The 26,421-nt window shown below is 39.2% G+C and overlaps 1 protein-coding gene across 1 annotated transcript; it reads right to left on the bottom strand.

The window, feature by feature from the left end:
- Window positions 1-12,249: 12,249 nt before the first annotated feature.
- Window positions 12,250-13,771, bottom strand: LOC103262840 (beta-1,4 N-acetylgalactosaminyltransferase 2-like). Its single transcript, XM_008060487.1, is given in 2 exon segments — window positions 12,250-13,285; window positions 13,287-13,771. Coding segments are annotated over 2 exon segments (1,521 nt in total).
- Between the last annotated feature and the right edge of the window lie 12,650 nt (window positions 13,772-26,421).

The raw sequence follows: 26,421 nt of genomic DNA, 5'->3' as shown, positions 1-26,421 counted from the left end.
AAAAAAAAAAAAAAAAAAAAAAAAAGAGTGATTAGAAGCATCACCAGTGGAACCAAAAAAAAAAAAAAAGCCTATAGTTAAAAAATACTTTTTCTACCCAAACCTGGGTATTCTCTTCCATTCCCTCCACTGCTCATTCATTTAACAAATATTTATAACTAGACTGGGATGCAGCAAGAGCATTTTTCAAATAGTTGTGTTTTTCTTTCTGAACTTCCTGTGACATGCCCCTTAGTCAGCCAGAGGCAAGCACATAGCCATGAGGAGAAGCCAATTTGGGATATTTGTTTTTCATGTCCAAAACCATCTCTAGAGAATCAAAAGAAAGGACTGGAGGGGAAACACATGATCAATTTCAGGCCATAAAAATAGAGTAGGTAAAAGAAGTGGGGGAGGAAGGCTGAGGTGGGTCGGGCCTGGGAGCCCCAGAAAGGAAGGGTTCCAGTGGACTTCAGATAGCTGCGGCCTCTAGACAGAGCTGGAGTCCACTTCTCAGGATTCCAGAGCACAGCAGAGAGGGAAGAAGAACTGCAGTCAACCTCCTTTATGAGGCTGGGAAGTGAAGCCCTCTACTCCACAAGGCCTATGCATCCCTAAAATAATCCACAGAACACCCTTCCCCAGCCTCAGGCCTGATACTTTCTCTGTCTTTTTTTTTTTTAATTACTTTAATTTTAGAGCTGTAGGGTACTTGTGAGGATTTGCTATATAAGTAAGTTGTGTGCAGGTGAGGTTCGGTCTTCTAGCAAGTCCTCTCTCCTCATGGCAATGGACATGGTACCCAGTGGATGGTTGTGTGCCCTTATCCCCTGTCTTCCACCCCTACCCCCACTAGTAGTGCCCAGTATCAGTTGTTCCCACCTTTGTGCTCAAGTGCCCAATGTTTAGGCCTGCTTATGAGTGAGAACATGCGGTATTCAGTTTTTTGTTTCTCTGTTCACTTAGAATGATCTCCAGCTGCATCCATGTTGCTGCAAAGGACATGACTTTGTTCTTCTTCATAGCTGCATAGTATTCCATTATATATATGTATCACATTTGCTTTATCAATCCACTTTCTATGAGCATCTGGGTTGGTTCCTTGTTTTTGCTAGTGTGAATAGTGCTGCAGTGAACATACATGTGCAGGTGAATTTTTGTGATTTATGTTCCTCTGGGTATATTCCCAGAAGTAGGATTGCTGGATTGTATGGTAGCTCAATTTTTATTTCTTTGAGAAAACACCACACTGCTTTCCTCAAAGGTTGAACTAGCTTATATACCCACCAACAGTGTAGAAATATTCCCTTTTCTCTCCAGCCTTGCCAACACCTGTTGTTTTTTGACTTTTAATGATAGCCATCCCATCCTGATCTGTGTTAGATGGCATCTCCCTGTAATTTTGATTTGCATTTTTCTGATAATTAGTGAGACTGAGCAATTCTTCGTAGGCTTGTTGGCTGCTTGGATGTCTTCTCTTGGAACTGTCAGTCCTTTTGCCTACTTTTTAATGGGGTTATTTTTTTCCTGTCAATTTGTTTGAGTTCCTTATAGATCCTGGATGTTAAGCCTTAGTTGGTTGCATAGCTTACAAATATTTTTTCCCTTTCTTTGGATTGTCTCTTTATTCTCTTGATGATTTATTTTGCTGTGCAAAAACTTTTTAGGTTGATAAGGTCCCACCTGTCAATCTTAGCTTTTGTTGCATTTGCTTTTGAGGATTTGGCTATGAATTCATAGGCCTGGAACTTTCTAAGCCCATCTGAGATGACTTGCACAAAGTACTCTACCACCCCTTTGTGGAAGCCCTAAACGAGCACAAGTCCTCAAAACATAAAGCTTAAGCCATCAATACTGAGGTGGTGGCTTAGTACTGTGAAGAGGGATACCTCAGGGTGGGACAACCAGAGGTGAAAGAGGAGCTAAAGATCTACTAAGCCTGTATGTCAGGCCCTTTGCTACCTGGGACTCAAAGAACATAAGACACAGTCAGCTCTCAAGCAGTGTGTAAGAGCTTTCAAAGAGGAGGTAGAGAAAGAGAAGAAGATAAATAGGTATCCGTAATAAAATATAAGGAATATTGGGTTCACTGTAAGAACACGAAGGAAAATCTCCTAAACCAGAATTGTTGCTTCAGCTGAGTGTTAAATGATGAATAGAATTTAGCCATAAGGGAGTATATTAGTTTCCTATTGCTGCGGTACAAAATTACTACACACTTAGTGACTTAAACCAACAAAAGTTTATTATTGCACAGTTCTAGAGGTCAGAACTCTGAAATGGGTTTTACTAGGCTAAAATCAAGGGGCTGGATGAGCTGCATTCCTTCTGGAGGCTCTAAGGGAGAAGTGATTGCTTGCTTCTAGAGGCTGCAGCATGCCTTGGTCTATGTCCCCCTTCTAGCAAGGACATCACTCTGTCCTCTGCTTCTGTCATCACATCCTCTTCTCAGACTCTGACTCTTCCTCCTAAAAGGATCCTTCTGATTATATCAGGCCCATCTGGCCAATTAAGGATAATCTCTCCATCTCAAAATCCTTAGCTGAATCACATCTGCAAAGTGCCTATCCCATTTAAGGTAACATGGCCACGTGTTTCAGGAATTAGGACACAGACATCTTGGTGGGAGAGAAGGGTGTTGCTCTACTCACCACAAGAGAGATCCGAGCCTAACCAGCAGCCAATGTACAGGAGGCACAGAGAACAGTGTGAGTGAAACTCCAAGTTGATATGGCTAAAACAAAAGGCACCATGCAGGAGTGATGAGAGTGCTCAACAGAGCAGGCAGGAACTAGGACAGGAAGAGCTTTGAAAACCAGTTTAAGGGACTGGATTTTATAAAGAAAGCAATGAATAGCCATTCATAAATTTTATGCAGGGGCCTAATATCATCAAATTTGCCTTCTAGAAAAATCATCCTAACTAAAATATAACTCAGTATACAAAAGCCCAAGGAGGCTATGAGTTGGAAGGGAGGAAAACAAAGGAGGAGGCTGTTTTTGATCCAGATAAGAAGTGAATAGAGACTGAATTCAGGCACAGATATAAAGAGGAGTGGGAAATTCTGTCACAGAGTGTCTATCCACAGGATGTGGTAGCTGAACTAAGTGGAAGCAAGAATAGAAGAGAGTCGTGGGCGATAACCAGGTTTTGGTCAGGTGACTGAATACATGGTGATGCTTCTCTTAGTGACTTTAAGTTCGAGACTGAGGGGAGATGGATCAGGTTTCAGGCATACATGGATATGATAATAAATTTCATTTCGATCCCAACAACCTGTTCCTTTATTCTTGCATTCAAATATCAATGTCTGCCTGTAAGATGCCCAATTATTGGAATTATTGGAATGCTCAACAATGGAGAATCCAGAAAATAGTAAGTATCAGTTGCATCCCTCAGTCCAAGGGCAATAGTGGGAGCTTAGTTCATTCTACAAACCCTACTGTCGAAACTGGAATCCTGAAGGGGTTATCGCTATATGGGTTGAACCCATTATACAAGGCAAATGGATCTCAGCAACGCCATCTTTCAGGACTAAGGCACTCATTTCCCAGCTGCTGGTTGTATGGTCTGATGACAGCCGCAGCTGAGTCCTTCTCCAGAGACAGCCCTCAACTGCAGGAAGCTGCTTCGTCCAAGATTACACCCACATTAAATCACTAGTCAGTGAGGGGTTACAAAAGCCTGGACCCTTTGCCTCAATTCAAGACATCTCAAAAGAGCCATCCCAACTTGAGAGCTCCACAGAGGATTAGCTGAGGGCTCTGTTACAACTACAAGGCAATTCAACATTCCCTCTATACATAATCTGGCTTTCCTCTTCTTATTAAAAGTGTCATTTCCAAGTCCACTCCCAATAAACCACCTGCATGCAATTCTCAATTGCAGATTCTGCTTTCCAAATAATAATTGGCTTCTCTTTTGTTGTTGTGGTTGTTGTTTGGCACAATTCAATCTATTATAAAGCCTCTGTATACTTAAAGCACTATATAAATAAAAGCCTCATTTGCATAGATTTGAGTACTTCATACTTTGGTATTGTAAACAAGATTGGATTACTGAGCCTTGTGGTTATCATTCCTAGGTAAGTCTAAATCTGTTTACATACTAACAAAATGTAATACACCCACAAGAACTCCAAAGAGTATGGTATACTCTGTCTGGATCATAATCTTACATGTTGTAGAAATCACTTATGTGTATCATGTACTCCTGCAAATATTTGCCAGGGTAGAATCTATTTAAATTTGTGTCTATCATTCTTTAGCTATCTTGGATTCAATGCTTGGAATACCCTTTGGTCTGCAGACAGTGGCTCAAATGCCATTATTACAGAAAGGAATCTTTTTCTCTGTAATTTCCTACTGGTGTGTTATAAGCATTTCTTAAAATATATCTTTAAGATGTGTCTTACTGCATAATGCTCTATCAATAGAGAATGATGTTCCAGATTGAACTATTATTAAAGATAAGCATGGAGAGACCAGACATGGTGGTTTTCCAGAATCAACCTACTAGATAATTCTGAGTCTCAATAACCTCAGTTTCTTCATCTTAAATATCTCACATTTTCAAAAGTGACCCAAAACTAACATTTTTATGTTATCAGCTCGCTTTATCTTGTTTCTATTGCTACTGGGATCTCTATTTAAATGTGTCATATAGGCTTTTCTCAAAGCTATCACAGTGAAAACAGAAGTCTTGACTTTTCTTTCCCTCAGCCAACAAAGCGATTCTTCCCTAGTCTCAGAAAGTAGCAGCATTACTCACCTTGTTGATCAAAACTCTATTTTATTTCTCTTTTTCCCACTCCAAAAATAATCCGTTAGCAAGTTCTGTCACCTCTATGTCCAAAACATATTCTGAATCTGCCCATTGCTATCCATTATCACCATTCTCACCCTTGACAAGTCACATTCTTTTTATCCTGTAATAACATCCTAACTGGTCTTCCAACCTCCATTTCTGCCTCTTTCAGGACACGTATAAAAATTAGAGAAAAAAAATGTTTTTAATGTAAAACAAAATTTGTTATCATTTTGTTTAGTCCCCGGTGCTTCCCACTGATCGCAGAATAAAACCAAAACTCCTTGCGTAGCCCAAAAGCCCTGTTACTATCTCTACCCTTCCTACCCTGATGAGCTCATATCATATCATGGCCTCCTCACTCTCTACCCCCAGGTACCTTTAGCCTTAGTTGTTATTGTACTTGTGTAAATATGCCAATTTGTTTTCCACTTTGGGACTCCTGCTCTGTTCCCTCTGCCTGGAATATTCTGCCCCATGGCTTCATATGGCCAGCTGACTCTCATCGACAGGGTCTTGGCTCAACTATCACCTAAATACAGGCTTCACTGACCAACTCCAGAGTAGACTCCTTCTCCTCCAAGGCATTTATTAACAGATTGCCTCATTTTATTTTTTGTGGCCTTTTACCCTATCATGTATTTTAATTTTATATTTTCTGTTTCTCCCTTAGTGATACATGAAAACAGGAAACTTATATGATTTTTCCCTGTTAAAAATGTTTACCATACCTAGACAGTTCTTGGTGTTCAACAGATATTTTTTGAATGAATATATAAATGATATAAATAAGTAACATAAGTACATATTTTATATAGCAAACATATGACTATATTTGTAAAAATATATAATTTAGGAAAATAGTACAAATGAATGAATAATATCGCAGTGCATATGGCAAGCAGTTTAATCTCACATGGATCGAATAAAAATGCATCAAATTAAAGGTGAAATATGCTCAACATCACCAGTCATCAGAGAAATGCAAATCAAAACCACATTCTGAACTCACACCAGTCAGAATGGCTATTCCTAAAAAAAAAAAAAAAAGTAATGAGTGTTGGTGAAAATGTGGAGAAAAGGGAATCTTTGCACACTGTAGGTAAGAATGTAAATTGATACAACCATTATGAAAAACTGTATGGAGGTTCCTCAAAAAATTAGTTATACTACAAACTATATTTTCCAAATTCTGAGACAAATATATTTTCTTACATGTATAAGTTTCTCTACATAGTGTAATCCATGGGTTTAATTCAATAATTTTTCTTCTATCCTTAATATTAAAGTAATCATCTATCTTATCATCAATGGTGTCATAGAGTTGAGAAATTAACAGTAATAAAAATTTAATAAATACCATTGAATGGAATGCAAGACTGAATCCTCTACCTAGTAAACAACCAGACATGAGTGTGTGACAGATAACTAGAGTAATGGGAGAGTTGGGATTGCAGAAAAGCTTTCTCTGCCTTTGTCTAATTGACTCTGACAGGGAGACAAGGAATTGAACCCCCGACTATGATCTCATTAACTCCAAGTTCCAACCAACTGATTTAAATGACATCTGGATCAGAAAGAGAAAAATAAATGTGACTGCAACTTCAACATTACAAATAAAAAAATCTCACTAAGTTGTAAAGAAAAATTAAGATTTTCAAATAATTGTAGTTTTCTCCTGTGAAAGTTTTTGATAACCTTATAAGTGACTCTGCAATTTCCCATATAAACATCACTAATTTTGTTCTTTTTTTTTTTTTTGAACTGGAGTCTCACTCTGTCAACCAGACTGGAGTGCAGTGGTCGCTCCCAGCCACCACAGCTTTGACCTGCTGGGTTCTGGCGATCCTTCCGCCTCAGCCTTCCAAGTAGCTGGAACTACAGGCACACGCTACCATGCCTGGCTAAGTTTTTGATTTATTGTAGAGATGAGATCTCGCCAAGTTGCCCAGGAGGGTTTTGAACCCGCGGGTTCAGGCAATCTACTCACCTCAGCCTCCCAAAGCGCAGGATTACAGGCTGAGCCACCGAGCCTGGCTTTTTTTTTTTTTTTTTTTTTTATGAGAGAAACCACTAGTACTTAATTTTCATATTTAGGTGATGTTAACACCTAAGGAATGTAGAAAGAATTCAAGTTTATACCTCTTCGGCTGCTATTAGTCAGGCAAGGAACATTTAATTAAAGTGGTAAAATTTAATAATGTCATAGTCCTCTTATCTGAACATACTTCACCCTCAAAAGATACAACTAAGTCCCACAGTATCAGAATAAATCAGAAATAACATTTCTTTTTTCTCTTACCCCCATTGTTTCTAAGTGGCCAGTAGGAAGCAGAGACATCTAAGTCTCCAGATGAACACAGAAAAGAAAGAAACTCCATGTAGTCATCCTAGAACAACACACTTTCTAGATCTTAGAAGAGAAATGGCTGTCCCTGCCTGTCATCCCTGATTGGTGCTGCCATCCTGCAACACTGTTTTGAGAGGAATTTCTAAGGCCCAGCCAGAAATTCTTATCATCAATTAACAAATTGGAGCAATTTATTTAGACTATAGACAAAACTGAAAACTTCCAGGCATAATTAAACCCAATATTTAACTATGATGTTATATGCTCAGAGATATAGAAGGATATAATAATGGAAATTAGAGCCAGGCTCAGTGGCTCAGCCTGTAATCCCGCGCCTTTGGGAGGCTGAGGTGAGTGGATTGCCTGAGCCCGCAGGTTTGAGACCCGCCTGGGCAGCAAGACCTCATCTCTACAATAAATCAAACAATCAGCTGGGCGTGGTAGCACGCACCTCTAATTCTGGCTACTCTGAAGACTGAGGCGGAAGGATCATCAGAGCCCAGCAGATCGAGGCTGCGGTGGCCGGGAGCAGCCACTGTACTCCAGTCTGGGCGACAGAGTGAGACTCTAATTCAAAAAAATAGTAATAATAATAATTATTATTATTATAATGGAAATTAGAAAAGTTTACTCTCTAATTTCTATAATTAATATACTTTTCTTTAAAAAGATCACTTTTAACAATTTACTCGCTATCAGTGTTTGAGTGCCAACAATGAGCCAGATACTGTTCTAGGTTCTAAGGACTGGTCAATAAACAAAACAGCAAAATCCTGCCTTGGAACATGTATTTAATGAAAAAAGAAAACTAGTACAAGAGGGGCAAGTTTTTCACTAACGTCACAAGGGTCTCTGGTCCAATGAGTGGAGTTTGATAGTAATCCTTGCTACAAGTAAAAAGGAAAAAATAAAAATACCAAAAATTAACATAGTGCATCGCACACTCCAGGCTGTTCTAAGTGAATTTGACATGTGTTAGCTCATTTAACATTCACAAGACCCCTAGAACATGGGTGCTGTTGTATTCTCAGGTCATGCAGTGGAAAGACTGAGTTCTTAGGTTGTTTAGCTTTGGCGGTTGCTATTCCATGGTTCCTCTTCTACGCTGGGCCACGTCTCATTCTTTTAGGTACTGGGCTGCAATGGGAATAAGTCAGAAAAAGTTCGGTCCTCATGATACCTTCTGGAGGAGGAAGACAGACAATAAAAAAATAATAAAATAATTTTGGATAGTGAGTAGAGTGTCTGCAAGGAGGGTAATATTCTATAGAACAATCTGGAAACGTCTTTCTAGGGCCATAAAAACTAAATACTAGAAGGAACCAGTGGAGAGACATTTACAACAGAGGGAACAGCAAGTGAAAAGGCCCTACACAAGGAATCAGCTCAGCCTGTCTGTGGAAGGCCAGTGTGTCAGATGCAGAATGAAAACAGGAAGAACAGACTGAGATCAGATCAGAGAGGACGCTAGCCTGTTCTCTGATATGGTCCATGGCCAGATCATGGAGAACACTCCAGATCATAATAAGAGATGAGGATTTTATTCTCACAGCAATAGGAAGCCACTAGCCATTTTTATATCAATAAAAACACAATTTAAAGAGTCTAGGTGAAAGGAAAAATGGAAATCCTTAATCCAGGATAGTTGGCATTTGCCTTAATGTGCTCATTAATAAATTTTCATTTTCTCATGTTTGCATCTTCTAAAATAAGCTTAAGAGTGGGTGGGTTGTTATCGTTGTACCCACACATTTCCTGAATAAGCTCATTAGCAGAAATGCTCCACCATGGAACTTTAGAGCAATTGGCTATAAACCCTAAGAAGGATTATGAACAGAATCAGTTCCAAAAGTGGAGGAAGGAAGAATGAGGAAGGATCACCTACATCACATTCAACCCTGAAACTGTCCTTCAAGAAACATGGAGGTCTCAAGGCCGCTTGGTTTTATGTGCCGCCATTGTCCTGAGGTTTTTGGTTTTAGTCTTCAACTAATGTGCTGAAAAGACATTTCACTAGCTCTTTGCCAAGATGATATTTTTAAAAACTCAAGAACCAGAAGTACACAGACACTGGCCAATCAGAGTCGATAATATCTATAACGCTGGAGCAAAGGTTTGGGGTCTTTGTCAGGAATTACCCCTTGAGCTGCTGACCCAAGAGATGTCTAGGGGTCAGAGAAAAAGTCACGATGATCAGAGGCTGTGGGTGGGGAAAGGCACTTAGGGCTGTGGTTGTTTATCAACTGGTACATAAATAATTCATGTTTTAACTGCATATGACCATACCGACACTGCTGTCTGCATTACCCAGACCATCCATGATTTAACAAAGAGCATTCTGAACTGGGTGTGTCCAGCAGAAACAAAAAACAAGCAGGGGCAGTTTCACATAAAGTTATGTCAGTTCTCTCCTAACACTTGGGCTGTTTACACAAGAACAATCAAATGTATTGGCTGGAAAATTTCCCTCACTGTGAGAGAACAGACTGATTCCCATAATACGTTTTTGCTGGAGTAGCTGGCTGGGCCAAACCAGCTTTGTTAGGAAAACACCACCCACCTCAGGCTGGTCAACCCTGAACCAGACTGTTGTCCTCATGTAGACACCAAGTTAGAGTACAATAGAGAATAGTTTGCCAGTGAATTGGTTGGCCAACAATTTAGTAATGACAGCACAGTATTAGGCATACTCGAGGTTATTATTCTTGAACTTCAAACATCACAGCATCCATGGTGGAAAGCATATAAAAGCATACTTCTTTCTCTCAAGGAGTTTTTATAAATACCCACATCCCCACTGAAAATAATCAGTAACTTTTTTTTATAAAAATCAAAAAGGATTTTTGAAATCCTTAAATGATATAACTTTTCAAACGTCCTTAAGTTATTACCTTATAACTCATAATTAAACATAACAAAATGCAATTAAACATTTAGATTCATGGAATACTAAGAAAATTGTTGTTTTATCAATCCATTCTCATGGTGTTTTGAACACGTTTTTGCTGGAAGTATCCCATACATCAATATAGTATCTAGCTCTGTAATTTCTTCAAAGAATTTTTTTGCTTCTGAAATACTCCTGGTGTGTTTTTTTTTTTTTCTTGCAGGGAAGAACTGGAAAAGACATTTACATGAGCCCAATTTTAAGAAATTTTTTTAACATTTTCTCAGCTATCTAATACTTATATATTAAGGCTATTTTTTCTCTTTAAGAAAAAGTAATGTAGTATAACCCAATTTGTTTTTGAATAGAGTAGAATATTTGACACCAGATACTGTTTCTTTGTATCATTATATTTTATGTAAATACAATTGTAGTCACTTTTAAAATCATAATTTAAAAAGTGCATAGTCACTAAAGTGAGTTTCGATAAGAATTGTAGTCACAAAAATATGTCTATAGTTTTTGTTTTTATTTAAATCATAAGTATTTCTATTTAGCTGTCAAGCCCAGATTTTAATTCAATTTAAGTATCTGCCTCTTACTTCTTTAACATCATAACACAAATTTTAAAATAAAAACATGCTAAAAGACCAAGGCCAACTTTAATGTCTAAACCACTTGAAAATGTGATTTTAAGCATTTCAATCTTTCATATTTAAATGAAAAGAACAATTAACAAGTTCCGATTGCTTTTTACAAGAAGCATTCATAGAACTTCATCTAAATTAGCCTTTCAATTTTGTGACTAGCTTGAATCCCAGTTTTGAAATGAAAAAGGATAAAGGAAGTCATGTTGCTGATCATTGCCTCATCCACACAAACATAAAGCAACCTCTACCTTAGACACCTGGAAATCAACAGAGCGTACTTGTCAAAACTCAAGGTACAGCACCTCCTAGCACTTGCCAAGAATAAAATCTACCATTCTATACAACTGTTTTATAATTAGCTCAACACATATTCATATCAAGTGTATTTCAGGCAACTGTCCAAGAGGCACTGACTTTCCATAAGTTTTCAGTACTTGCCTCACCAACATCCTGTCTTCCTTCTTCAAGCAACAGTCCCCACATTTCCTACGGGCTACAGTTCCCACGTTTCCTAAGGGCTTCTACCCCTCCTTTAGTCTCAATCTCTAAACCACCTTAAACCAATCTGCATATCATCCTTCCCTGGCCACAGGGGTCAGTTCAAAGGTGGGATTGTGAGCTAAATGCTAAATCACTGAATTTTAGATCGGTTGTAGGAGATACCAGATCCAGATCGAGCTCACTCTTATTGCATTTATGCTGAGAGAATGAAGACCCTGGAGTCAATATGGCTCTTTTGCCACCACCAGGACTGAGAAGGGAGACAGAAAAGAAGAGGCAAAGGTGGGAGGTGAACAGAAACTGCTGGCATGATAGGAGCTCTACGTTCATTTGTTTTTCCTTGTTGAAGTCAGTTTAAGTTGGTTCTGTCACACTTGCAATAGAAGATGTCCTCCTGACACAAGTTTGTTTGAGCCACTCTAAATTTTTGATGAATCCGATGATTCTTAGCACTTAAGCTCAATAAGAATCACAAAATAAGTGTGAATCTTAAAAATGTCCCTTAAAATACTAAAATTGTCTTTAAGGTGGAAGTCCTTAAGCTCACATTCACCATGTGACCAACTGAATATTCCTTCTTCCATTGTACCTTTTTAGTTAAGTTAAGCCTCAATTTCCTAATATGTAAAAATGTCAAAAGGGTAGTGCTAAAACCACTTAGCACAAAAATGATTGGTTCTACCACAAACTAGAAGCTTTCCATCTCAGCTAGGTTCACAATATTCTTGCAACTTTTAAAGCAATATTTTATGTTCTTTAAAGTCTCAATCCCTCATTACAGTGAATATTTTAAACAGTTTTTGACTCTCCTTAGGCTCTACTTATCACTACCACCCTCTTCCTGATCCAATCCTACGTGAACCTCTACAGGCTCCTTTCTCTACCATTCACTACCTATAACCTCCAAACTTTTTTTTTCCCCCGCTAACATTTTTTATTTATTGTAGAGACAAAGTCTCACCAAGTTGCTCACGCTGGTCTCGAACCCCTGGGCTTAGGCAATCGTCTCGCCTTGGCCTCCCAAAGTGCTGGGATTACAGGCTTGAGCCACCGCACCCAGCCTGGTCCTTGAACTTTTATGTGGCACATTGGAGATGGTTCTTGAAGTAGTGGAGAGCCAGCTTGAATTGGACCTGGGCATCAGTGTTGGCCCGGTATGTGCTGTAGGTCTTCTCCAGGGCAGCCTGCTCTGAGTCAGTCGGTGGAACTCGGGACTGGTGACCTATGATTACTTCTGGGCAGGACCCCACAAGAAGGCTCCCCAGCCCATCAATGAAGAACTCTATGTGAGCCACTCGTTGCAGGCGGGGATCGAAGCCAACTCTTTGGAGTCGTTCTGTGTGGGCCAGGAAGAAGTTGGTGATGCTGCTGGTCACCACGCAGCCAGGGAAGCCGTCCAGGGACTGGAAAAAGCCCGGCCTCTTGTGAAGGCAGTCCCCACTCTCACTCTGTTCCAGCAACAGCTTAAACTGGTACACATTTCCCACCACACTGCCGCTCACCACATCCAGTTCGGTTTTCTCCAGGACGTCCACCAGCACCTCTATCTTGGTCATGTTGTTGAAGAGGAAGTCATCGTCCACCCAGAGAAAATATTTGGTGGTGACCTGAGATATAGCCAGGTTCCTACCGGCAAACCAGCCCTTCCCAAAGGGCATGGTGTAATACTCCACATGCTTGTCATTAATTTCCAGGGGCTTCTTGCTGTCATCAGCCACTATCACGGTCAAATCTGGGTAATACTCTCGAATACTCCGGAGTAAGATCATGAACTTGTGGGGACGGAGGAAAGTCTTGGTGGCAATGGTCACCAGGTTTCTGAGCTTCCTCTCTGGTCCAGGGTCATATAACTTGGGTATGACAGGATAGCGGATGATCACTGGAAACTTGGCCACTGAAGACTTGGACTCCAGACTCACAGTGTCCATCCTATTGTGTTCATACCCCGTGCTGGTGTACGTCACATGCTGGAGGACAAAGTTCAACAGCTGCCGGTTGCTGGTGGAAATGGTCAGCCGCTTCTGACCTTTGCCCTGCACCTCGCTGTCTGGAATGTCAGCGAGGGTGTTCAGCGTCCCAAGAGAAGCTGTCATGGTGACCTCATACACGGGCGTTTGGTCCATCAAACTGAAGACCTGGAATGTGAACTGTGTGCAGGGGCATCACCTCTACTCCATGGACTGGGTACCCAAAGGGGAGGTTGGGCTGGGCCAGCAGAGGTGGTGGGCGGAGCAGCCCTTCTCTCCTCTGAAAGTGTTCAAACTCAGCCTGTCTCCTCGCTTTCACTGCTGGGAGGTCGCTCTGGCCATAGGCGGCCTGCAAGTTATAACTTCCCTGCCTTTTGTTGGTGTCACATTTGCACTGGTTTTTCGGGAACAGCCAGAGTCCATCGTAGGTAAAGAGGGTCCTGAGTCGCTCCTCAGGTAGGAGCTTCAGCTTCTGGCCACCTGGGGCAGGCCATGGGAGCGCTGGCTTGAGGTTGCCGAACTCTGCTTGAAGGAGCACATCTCTAAACATCATCAGTGAAATGATGCCGAGGCCTAAGATGATGATGGACATCTTGGGGAGCCACAGAAATCGCCGGCGGTTCGAAGTCATCCAGAATCCCGCAGCTGCGAGCCGGGCAGCCACGACACCGGATCGCTTTTATGCAGAAAGCCGGGAAGCTCCCAGGGAGCAGGGCAGGTGGAGGAAGCCACCTGCACCTGGAGCGGACCCGGCCCGCGCCAGCCACCCCGCCCACGTCCTGGGTGCTTCCGTGCGCCCAGCCAGGCGTAGGCGCGTCCAAGCCTGGTCGTCGGGGTTTGGGGGCCCCCCGGACCTCGCGGCGCACAGAGCCACCACCGGCCCATGGCCAGAACCTCACAATAATGACCACCGTCGCTGCCTGTGACCCTTATAGATAAGAAGTGGGCTAGGCACCATCTATCTGGGTCGGGGTGAGGCCAGTGAAGAGCCCCACTTTTCAGACGAGGAAACTGAGGCTAGCAAGTGGAGGAGCTAGGATTCAAACGGAGTCTGGGTGACCTGAAGCCTGCCTGTAGGGCATCTTCTGTCCCTTGAACTCAGAACTAAGATATTAAACGCCGACATCGCCCTCAGTCCTGCCGGCCTTGACCGGGTGGGTAGCCGGAGTGAACCTTCGGGGGCCTCCCTGCGGGACACCGTGAGTTTTACCCAAACTTCAGGATGGGGGATGGGGTGAGCAGGTTGGGCAAGGAGGCTCACATGACCTGGGGTTGGTCGTGTCCCCCTTTCCGCACCAGGGGCCAGCGGAGTCCCCTGCATTTCCCATCTCATTCTCGGGTCACCCTCTCCAGGTGGCTGGAGCCAGTCTTCGCACTGCGTGGTTAACCCATAACTCACTCAGATGCCCAGAGCGCGCGCAGTGGGTTCTGCGCTTCTCTCCTGCTGCCAACCATCCCCCTAATCAATCTCGAATCAATCTCTCTCCTCCCCTCACCCTTTCCCTCTCCCCTCCCCTATTCCTTCCCCCTCCCCCTCTCTCCCCCTCCCCCTTCCCTCCCAACTTTTATAGCTCCTACATATACACTCTCTCTCTCTCTCTCTCTCTCTCTCTCTCTGTGTGTGTGTGTGTGTGTGTGTAACTATAGTTATGCTGCATATATAAACTCACATCCTGTATGATGTCTGGAACCAATTTCATTCTCTTCTAAATATATATTCCTAGCATTCATTGGGGTGACCTGGATGGCAGACTTTACAGTAATCATCATAACAACAACCTCAGTTTACATTTATTGAGTGTTTACTATGTGCCAGACACTATCCTAACTGCTTCATGTTTATTAACTTGTATAATCCTCATAACGACCTTGGAAGTAAATACTATTATCCTCATGTTACGGATAAGGAAACAGAGGCACACAGAGGTCAAGGTTACACCTTAGTAGATGGTGGAGCTGAGATTCGAGAATCAGTCCGACTCAGAACCTGTGCCAATAACTGCTGTGCTACAATGTCTCTTAAAGCCTCCATGAAGACATATCCAGAAATAAATTCTTACATTTGTGTATATACATCACAGTGTACAAAACGGCTTTTATATTAAAATGCCCTATTAAATTAATGGTTAAGTTACTATTATATCTATTTTACAAATGCAGAAAAAAATTCAAAGATTAATGGGCTTATTTATCCAAGGTCATTAAACTAATGAATGGTGAATCCACATTTCCTTCCACGCAAAGGAAATTTAGATCAGAAAATTGCTTTCCCATGGGCTATTTCTATAGAGATAAATGTTTGAAACTTCGATAAAAATAGCTGGTCAACCTCATTCTCCATAACTTTATAGCATTAAATGGTAGCCTCTGGGCTATCTGGGGGACATCAGCATTAATGATCAATTAATATCATAATTTATTTTATTTTCACTCTTCAAACTGATACCATAGCCTCTACTGAAATTGTTTCCTTCTTTAAATGCACTCTGACTTTCAATATCATTGCTCCTGAGTTTGACTCCATAATCAGATGGGTACAAATAAAAGGAGGTTACAGTACAGTGTAAAGGTCAAAATAGAAGGTGGATTCCACCAATTCCTCAGCTAATCTCTATGTTTTTTTTAGTAACAAGTAGTAGAAAAGTAAAGCTAGTCTTGACTGCCTTTATCTGAGAAAACAAAAGTCTGGCTTTACTTGATTCTTGATTCCGTAAAGATTGACCCCCCTCTCCCCAAACAAATAAATAAAATAAAATACTCCCTTGTTATAGTTCAAATTATATCTCCCCAAAAGATATATGGAAATCCTAAACCCCTATATGTCAGAATGGGACTGTATCTGAAATTAGGATGGTTGCAGATGTAATAAGTTAGGTTAAGATGAGGTCATACTGAAGCAGCCTGGGCTCTTAATCTAATATAACCAGTGTCTTTTTAAAAAAGGAGGCAAGACACAAAGCAGGAGATGACCATGGGAAGACTGAGGCAGAGATTGGAGCTATGCTGCCACAAACCCAGGAACACCTGTGACTATGAGAAGCCAGAAGTGGCAAGGGAGGATCTTCCCGGAGAGCATGATGTCTCTGAAGAAGCGTGACCCTGCCAATATCTTGATGTCAGACTTCTAGCCTCCAGAACCATGAATGACTAAATTTCCACTGTTTAAAGCCACCCACCTTGTGGTATTTTGTTATAGCAGCCTAGCACTCTCCTTTATTCCTCTATCTCTTCCTCTCTTCTCTCTCTTCTCTATCTGTCTCTTCTCTATCTCTTTCTCTCACTTCCACATTCAAAATTTTTTCAATATACAGTATAAAAGTATCTATAATAGGTGTATAGGTTTGCATAGTTTATAAATATGTCATATATATCCTTAAAAATAAGATTTCAGTGAGAAGATTTGAAAGCAGGCATAAAGAAAACAATAAAGATTTGGAGACATGGTCATTTATAATTTGACTTTTGACAAAATTAATAGGATAAATCTTTATTTAACTTCACACAACTGTCTCCATATTTTATATAGTTGCTGCACCTCCCAAGATGAGAGCCAATGACAGTATCCAAGACAAAGTACTTGATAAATTCCACAGTATTTTTTCTAAAACCCCACTTCTGTCCCCAAAACTATTTCCTATGCCGTCTTACTGTGCTCTTATCCTGTCAAATTGGAGACCAAAGTCCTTCGGAATAGCCAACTTTTACAAGTGAACACTTTTTATGTTCTGAATTTCAACTGCTTGACTTCTTGGACATGCTTTTAAAACTCTGAGTTGCAAGTTGATTTCCAGCACTATTATTCAGCTTTCAATTTTCAATATCAACTCTGTCTCCCTTTTAGATCACCCATCTACCTCCAGTCTGTGGAACAAACAGTCCAAACTTGATGTAATCATTAGACTCCGAGTGTATGAGTGGGCATCCAGCCCATCATGGCAGGTACTTGTCAAGTTTAAATTGGTCTCCAAGAGTGCTGCATCCAGGTCCCACTTTTCTTATTTTTCAACTATACAATATGATAGAGCTAGTCAAGGAACAAATTGAATTCCTCCCTGTTGTAGCAAACAAAATGCCAAATATCCTTCTTTATATCAGCCATATGGTTGAATATTCTGACAATAAAACAAATAAAAATCTTAAGCATTGTACTCATCAGTTCATAAATTCAAATAAGTAATGTGATCTCATTTCCATCAAAATTGGTGACATCTGGTAGTCATCTTCAAGCATTTAAATGGACATTTAAAAATAATACTATTCAACAGGTTTAGGTGTGATGTGTATATTTTGCAGCTAACTCTTTCTGGCAGGGCTATCAAAATGCAGTTCTACTTCCCACAGGTAGCATAAACATTGTTCTGGCTAATTCAAAGCCAGTAAACTCTACAGTTGCAATAGTGAGGCAGTAGGATTCAGAGAACACATTGGTCCCATCTTCAAGCATCGTAGCTGCCTGCGACTGTGCTAAAGCGTAATACTTTCTGGGTAGATGAGAATACAAGTTGAGCTTTCATGAAAGAACAAGAATTGTGCCTCACTCTCATCTATGGGTTTCTGGTTCAGAATTGTATTCTGAAATTGACAGTAATCCAGCACTTACTACGACTTGTTTAAAGCAGCAGGAATTTGAGAGACTGCCCGGGGGTTTGAAAGCGCTCCCTCCTTATGAATTCTCCCAGCTCTATCTGGGTATTAACCCAGATTTTCAACAAGTGGAATACTTATATTTTATTATCCAAGCACCCTTAGGGATGCCATCACTGAGTTATGGTTTAATGTCATATCCTCAACCATCAGAAGACTGATTCAAGAAGGGTCCATTTCAACAATCTTTATATAAGGCAAAGTTGGAATTGAAGACACGGTCTACTTTATTATTAAAAGTTCCTTGTATAAGAATCCACATAAAAAATTATCTTTGAATTTTTATCCTGAAATACAAATTCAGTCACCTACTAATGCATATGGTTGCTTTGGGGTTAGACAATGATGATTATGTAACCATCTTATTTCCTTTTTGCTGTAGATGCCAAAAATTTCAAGTCAATCGAGTTCAGTGGCCAACTAAATAATTTGCTTATCTACCATACCCAGTGGCATAACAGTTCTGTTCCTTTTGATATGTTTTTTATATGACTGTTTATATTTGTCTTATTACATGTTATGATTTCATTTTACTAGTCCATTTTAGAGACTTCAAACATTTTGGATGTAGGACAGTAATTACTCCTAAAATCTAAACTGCTTCTCTATCATTTTGCTTTTTTTTTCTTAAAAAGGAGTTCAAAAGACCCTTCAAGGGACACAAGTAACAGTTTTCTTTTGAAGTATAATGACAATGAAAGCACAAAAATTATAACACTAGGGTATTATGCTAGCAAAGTAACAATGATAATACTTCACATTCCACCTTTTTTTACCACTTTTTTTTGTTTTGGTTATTCTGAGAAGTATACAAAATTCAAAAATAAACTGAAGACAAATTCACGCTTTTGCTCTCTTCCACAGAGCATTAATAGCTTTTAGAATTGAAATTGTTTTATTAATTTGATTAGGTTGAAGGAAAATCCAAGACTCTTATGAATAATTCAGGTTTCTGTCAGATCCTAGAAAGCCTTATGGAAAGTACTGTTATACCTCAAAATACCCTCACAGTCGACCATACATTTAATTTCCAATAACATTGATTTATAGTTTTATAAAGAAAAATAATAAATATAATGAATTACCCCCATATTTCCTGATCTCAGTCACTATAAAATAACTGCTGTAGTTTTACATTTCCAGTGTGAAATATTAAATGCATAAATCAAAACAAAATTATTTTTCATCTAGAGAGAGACAGGTTTCTGAGACTGACAAATTCATTTTATTTTAAAATTAATGTTTTAAGAAAAAAAATCCATTGAATCTCTATCAGCTGTAAAAAGGAAAAAAGTGCTTGCATTTAGTATTTTGCCCACGATGTCTTCCAAAAAGGTACTGTGTGTAAAAAATTATTAAGGTTCTACAACTCCAAACTTATCAGGAGCTGAATTCTACTTCCTTACATGAATCATTTCCCTTTCCCTCTTCCATTCTCATGGCATTTCCTTTTTCCATAATTGTTTTACCTTAAGTTGCCACCCAGAGATAAGCTTCGCCCACAATGTATTTCTCTAATGCCACCAGACTGGCATTTTTGTAATTCAAATATTCTCTCATAACTACCACTAAGTAATCACATAATGAGAACAATTCACAAGAGATACAGATTTTCAAAAAGGCAGAAACATATGCATTTACTTTTACATTTTCCTAACTTCATCTCCTAAATTTCATTGAGAACAAGAAACAATATTTTGCATCCTTGATTAAAAAGAGTAAATCTAATTATAAGAATTCATTTTCACGTTTAAATACCTCTCCGCTTTTGTAAGTATTCAACATTCAACCACAAGAAGCTTTCAGAAGGAGTGATGAAGGCTGAATACTAAAATGTGCCAAACCCTTGAACAAATGGGTAGCTTTGTGTTAATAGACCAAAAAAAATAAAATAAAATCACCTAACAGCCATGATACTGGAAACCTGGAAACAACCGTAAGTTCAATATTGTCTCTAAGGCTTAGTTACAGGCTGAAAACAGATGAATTTAAAGCAACTTTTATTAAGTTTAAGTGCTTATATGATTTCTAAAATTTTCATAAGCATTTTTGCCAATTATGAATATAATAATTCATAAATTATTGTGACTCATTTATTATAAAGCCAAATAAGCTTATAGGCAAATCTTCTAATTAAAAAAAAAAAGCTGTTGCAAGGCTAGATACAAACTAACTTAGATTAGAAAAGAGTTAATGTGAATAAGACAAAGAGTCAATACCTTTATTTTCATCTTTACAATAACTCAGTATCGTTTTAAGGTGGTGTGTTTTCTGGAAGCGTTTCATAAAGAAAAGGAAGAATCTCTGGAGCCCTGAAATCACCGTCTGGCGAAGATCTGCACAGGCCTCTCTAAAAATAACAATGGACTGTAGACTTCATAAACATTTTTAGAAATTAAATAACTGCTAACTTGTTCCATATGGAAGCAAATTCACAGAGTCCAACATATTGTTCATTGAGATCATCCTAACACATATACCAAAGGAAGAAGAGGCAAAGTTGTTCACAAAGTTGAGAAGCCAGAGGAAGCAGATTATCTTGAAAACTTCTGAAAAAATTAAAAACAAAAAGCAAAGGGTTGTAAAAACCACATGATACTCTTGCTCTAAGACTCCCTGGGGCTTCTTCCATCAGACAACCTTTGAAGATCCCCAGATAGGATAATCACTCACTAAAGAAGGGCAATGACAAAATTGCTAAAATTTTGAACAATAGTTATAAATGCCAAATCAGAAACTAATTTAAATTTTTATTTTGCCCAGAAGGACAGTATCTCATAAATCTACTTCTGTAATATATTTACAACATGAGGAAGCATAAGACTTAAAAATTTTAGAAATGCTGACATTGATTGTAAGCTTCCAGAGGCATGCTAGGTTATTCAAAATGGCCCGTGTGTCCTTTTACTCAGAATTTTAAGTAGTCCCGAGTAATCTTCCCAGCCTCTTTTTTTGTTTTTGTATTCTTTTCATATAATAAAAAGAGAAAGAGAAAGCAGACAACTAACAGCATACTTTCCCGTCTGTTTACCAATGTTTCAGCGTCAGCTCATTCATACTGAGGGTTTATGCATCATAACTTTATGTTAGTAAATTGGGGAAATTGGTTTCCTCTGGTTAAAAAAAAAACTATACTTCAAAGTATTTTCTCTATATCCATACTCCTGATTTTCCCTTTTTGATCTTTACATCTGCTGTTGGATAGATTCAAAAGCTTCGAGATCTGTACCTCCCCTCCAACAATCTCAAACACATGGTTAATATTTGACATCCAGAACTTCATTTTCATTTTTAATATTTATAATTTTGAATGAAATGTAAAGAAAAGGTAATAGCAAATATATCTTTATGACTAAGTTTATTCAGGGTTTTACAATTCAAATCAAATTGATTTTTCTAACTAAAACGGGGGTTAAGCTTTTGGAGGCTGCTGCCAAAGAGAAAAGTAATGGGAAAATAAATCTATAGGAAAGAAGTTTAGAAAGTCTGGTGCAGCTGCTGGCATTCACACTGATGAAACATAGAAGGGCTATGTTGGATATAGTAGTATTATTACCTGTGTAATCACTGTAGCATGTTTGTCTTTATATACCAGCAGAAAGATAGGAAATATTTCTTTTTAAAAGGGATAAGATAAATATGTAACCCTTTGCTGCAGAGATTACATTTTCTCAGAAGTAAATTTTACTATGAGTTAATGATTGGATGTTTACCCTAGCAACTAAGAGCTTAAAATTAATCTTTAATTTTAAAGCAGGGTGTGGTGACTCACACCTGTAATCTCAGTACTTTGGGAGGCTGAGGAGAGATGATTTCCTGAGCTCAAGGGTTTAAGAGTTTGAGAACAGCTTGGGCAATTTGGCGAGACCTCGTCTCTACAATAAATTTTAAAAAATTATCCTGGCATGGAGGCACACACCTGTAGTTCCAGCTACTTGGACAGCTAAGGCGGAAGGATCACCTGAGCCCAGCAGGTCAAGGCTGCAGTAGCTGTGATTGTGCCACTGCACTTCAGTCTGGGTGAGAGAGTAAGGCTCCAACTCAAAAAATAAATGAATAATAAAATTAATAAATAAAATTAATCTATTTTAATCTGATAGTATGGAAACCAAATGATTGGGCTTTTCTTGGGAAGTCCAGAACTGAGACAGTTTCTCAATGTTTATTTATCAGTGTCAGGATCATTTTATAAATAGTTGAGATAGATGAACATTTACAGTGTGTAATTTGAAAAAAGTATTCCTTGGCTTAAAATTTTATTTCCTCATCAGTTGTTGGTATCAGAAGTGTAATCATTAAAGATTGAATTTAGCCGGGCTCAGTGGCTCAGCCTGTAAGCCCGCACCTTTGGGAGGCTGAGGTGAGTGGATTGCCTGAGCCCACGGGTTCGAGACCCGCCTGGGCAACTTGGCGGGACCTCATCGCTACAATAAATCAAAAATTAGCCGGGTGTGGTAGCGCGTGCCTGTAGTTTCAGCAACTTGGAAGGCTGAGGCGGAAGGATCACCAGAGCCCAGCAGGTCGAGGCTGCGGTGGCCGAGAGCAGCCACTGCACTCCAGTCTGGGTGACAGAGTGAGACTCCAACTCAAAAAAAAAAAAAACATAAAAATAAAGATTGAATTTATATAAGAGCCTAGTAAAAGAGGTTACACATAGGGGGTGGAGGAAGTAACGCAGAATATAAACAAATTCTTTGTGTGTATTATTTTTATTTGAACCATGTGAATGTATTACCATGTAATACCCATTAAAAATAAAAATTGTGAATTAAAAAATATATTTTTCTTGAAACTTTAGAAATCCTCTGGAAGTACCAATTGAAATGCAAACGAAATATAAATGCTTCTGGAAAAAGAAGCAAATTTTTGCAAGAACTAGCTAATAGCCAGCTGGGAATGAGAACAACCCTTGACCCAGAATGATCCTTCCCTATTTGTGAATTCTACTCTCCTTGCAGAGCTTGTCTAGTTCATCAAAGCAACCCTGGCTATCCTTAGAATTATGGATGTCATAAACAGCCCCATTTTGAATGTGAAGCAAGAAGGGATCAATAGCAGCAAAGAGAAAGAAGAAGAAGGAGTTGCTGCCAGGAGAGCTATAAAGTAAGAGGCTATCTGCTCTACTGCACTATGTATGGCTGGCACCACCCGTGTCCACATTGTGTAATGATACCGTGGATACGCACACATGCACACACCCACTCAAATAGCTCATATAGTTCTATAGAATTCAGCTAAGAACCATGAGTCACTTCCTGGCAGAAATATAGGGTCTATTTTCAGCACCTTCTGGTTTCTTTCAGAAAAATCCCCTCCCTTGTTCATGCTCACTGATCCCCGTCATGATCTAGCTGTCTTCTACCCTACCAAAGCATGGTCTAAGCAGGTATAATAGAAGAATCAACACATTATTCTTATGTTTCTATGAGTCTTCATGAGTTATGCCTAGCTGCTATAACAAACAATTCTAACATCTCAGTGGCTTAATAAAATAAAGGTTTACTTCTTGCTCACATCACAGTCCAAAAAGGTTAAGGATCTTCCCTAGGCAGGTCTCCTCCAAGCAGCAGCTTAGGAATAATAGTTTTTCCCATTTTTGTTATACCACTGTCTTCCACAGATGACATCCAATTTTGCCAAGAAAGGGAAAAGAAGGCATGGATAATAACATAGGAGATTTTATGACTGGGGCTGAAAGTTGCAGATGTCACTTTTGCCCATATTCCATGGCCCTTTAATAACTACAAGGAAAGTTTAAAATATATCTTTCCTTTGTGCATAAAAGATTGGATGGGTGACTCAATCAGTCTCTCTTACACAATTCTCCCTTCTGGTCATCAAATATTCATTTCAATCTTCCTCCCACAGTCTCTTTGGTCACTACATCAAGTTCAAAATTCTGTAAATTTGGGCAAAGCACAATCCTCTTCCCCAGGCCAGATATGGCTAATCTAGTTCCTGCCACATATGGACTGAAAAGACAAGTCTTTCTGCCCCTCCCCCCATCCCTCTCCTCCTCACATACACATGCACATTCCCTTTACAGTGGTAGAATTGGAGCCGGATGACTGCAATAATCACTCCCATTTGGAAAGAGAAAAAGTATGAGTCACACAATGATAATGGCAATGGTTTCTTCCAGTTCTGAAGTCCTGATAGATGGATGGAGGCAACTCTGTAATTTGGCTTTTATCTCCTCTCTCAAGAGCCTCTTTGTCAGCTGTTGTTCTTCATGGCCCCTGACTCTACCCTTCTGGTCCACCATCCCTACTAGTCACATGTGATGGTGATGTTTCAGAACAAACACGGCCTCCTTAAAGGCTGTAGAGCATTTGAAGCCATGCCTACTGTTCATAGAGACTTGTTTTGGTAAGTGTTCCCTAAAAATCAGATCTTTGTACAGTGATTTAGGTGCAAGCACTCTGTCTGGGAGGATATCTCGAGAAGTATTATGAATAGTGGAGAAGTAAGATGTGGAAGGAAAGAAAGTCAGTAAGGAGAGCATTCATGAATAGGTCATCACTTAGAGAAATTGAGCTTAAAACCTCTGGGGACCCTCCAAGAGACAATGTGGAACATGATTTCTCTGAGAAGCTGAGGTATATCTAAAATCTCTTTTTCCTCAATGATTTAAGCTCACTCTTAAACTCCAAGTCATCTTGTAGCCAGCAAAGTCACCCAGAGCAGAGACATAAACACATGTCTCTGTTGTATCCTGGGATAAGCAATGGAGATATAGCCAGTGTACTGACAGCATCTGCCTCAGGGCCCAAGGGATACTTAAAACTCAAAAAGTCAAAGACTGCTTTAGTCTGGATTCATCATTTTCTTAGCAATATGATTCCCTCAATGACATATATACTTCCAGATTATTTGCCATGAGTTGGTAAATACTTCCAACTTTCTTTCTGAGATATATTGATTTTTCTTTTTTTTTAAAGTAAAATTACCTTTACTTGAAAAGGACATGATCATAGATATTAAATTCTAAATAATTTAGAAAAAACTATTAGAGTTATAAAATAATTTTTAACACTTGCAAGATGCAAACTCAACACACAAAAATCAGTTGCATTTCTATGCACTAGCAATGAAAAATATGAAAATGAACTTAAGAAAATAATATTATATAGTAGCATCAAAAAGTATAAAGTACCTAGGAATAAATTTAACCATTGCTTCCTAGATCTATTCTCATGCCAAATATATTTCTTAAACCATCTTTGTACTTTGCTTTCTCGCCCTCATGTCTCTCTAGTTTAACACAGAGGATGAAGTAATCTTTCTTATCCATAAACAATCAGCAAGAATTTGTTGATAGCCAGCTAAGAAAATGCTACACAATGAATCTGATCTTTTCCCTGAGTTACTGTACTTGATTGAACTAACAATTTTTAAATCTACCTTTTCCTTCTTAGGATTTCAAAATAGCTTACCAAACAAATACTTCTGGACTCCATCTATTATTTTTCATTTCTGCCTATAAATCAGCTAAATTCTTTCCCCAGTCCATCTCCTTTTATAATACCTTGAAAAATACAGCCTGTAATAGCAAGCCAACATTAATGCTCTGATTCATTTCAACCATCTTTCCCAGAGCAGGCTGAGCAGAGACTTCCTCTGGCCTCCAATGTATCATAGGCAACAATTTTACCAAATATTTTGCCACTGTCCCATGTGGACAGCCATCTTTTTAGACTCTAATATTAGATGTCTCTCTACTTACCTTTTAAAAGTTAAGTCAGCATCACCTAATTTAGATTTTTAATAGCAGTACTCCACTTCAGATATATATATATCAGGAGAAGTAAACTACTATAGCTAATATAACAAACAATCTCAAAATCCCAAATGCTTAACACTAAAAAGATATATTTGTCATTTATACACAGAGTGTTGTGAATGGGCAACTCCCCTAAGAGGCTTTACTTTCAGTGAGGACTCAGGGATTCAGATTGCTTTCATTTTGTAATGATGCCATCTCCAATATAACTTTTTCAATAACCAAGGTAGAAAAACACAGCTTGAAAGACCAAGCAGAAGATTTTAAGTCCAGGCCTGGAAGTGGAAGGCATCATTCTCACTGACATTTCCTAAGTCGTACTCTAACTGCAAGGGACATTGGAAATACAGATTCACATGTAATCAGAAAGAAGAACAAAGGTTTGTTCTTCAGTTTGACTCTAGCACCATGACTAATGATTCTAATGTGTTACCACTCCAAAGGAGGACTAAGCTTGAAACAAAGAAATCCATCTCCTATAATACAATTCCATATTAATTATAGACTACATATAGAGGGCATGGTGTTCTTCAATATGATCTGAAACAAACCACCATCACCTGGTTTCATATTTAATATTTAATATTTTTCCTGTATTGACTATATCCTAATTGGGAAATAAACAACCAAGAAGGACTGAGCAGAGATTCTCACTTATTTTGATGACCTGTCTTGAACTGATGGCACTTATGGCATTTTTTTTGCTACCCTCCTAACAGAGAAACCTCGCCAATCCCCTTATTAGATGACATGGATACACTAATGTCTGTTTTTACTTTCCTACAGGCACCTTTGCTAAAACTGATACTCAACTGTACATAATAGTGAAAACCCTGAAGAACAAAGTCTCCACA

This window comes from Carlito syrichta, unplaced genomic scaffold (assembly GCF_000164805.1).
Source record: "Carlito syrichta isolate Samal-C Ts95f unplaced genomic scaffold, Tarsius_syrichta-2.0.1 Scaffold304630, whole genome shotgun sequence".
NCBI classification, from domain to species: Eukaryota; Metazoa; Chordata; class Mammalia; order Primates; family Tarsiidae; genus Carlito; species Carlito syrichta.
The sequence above is the reverse complement of the archived record's forward strand: the minus strand, read 5'-3'. Positions and strand labels throughout refer to the sequence as shown.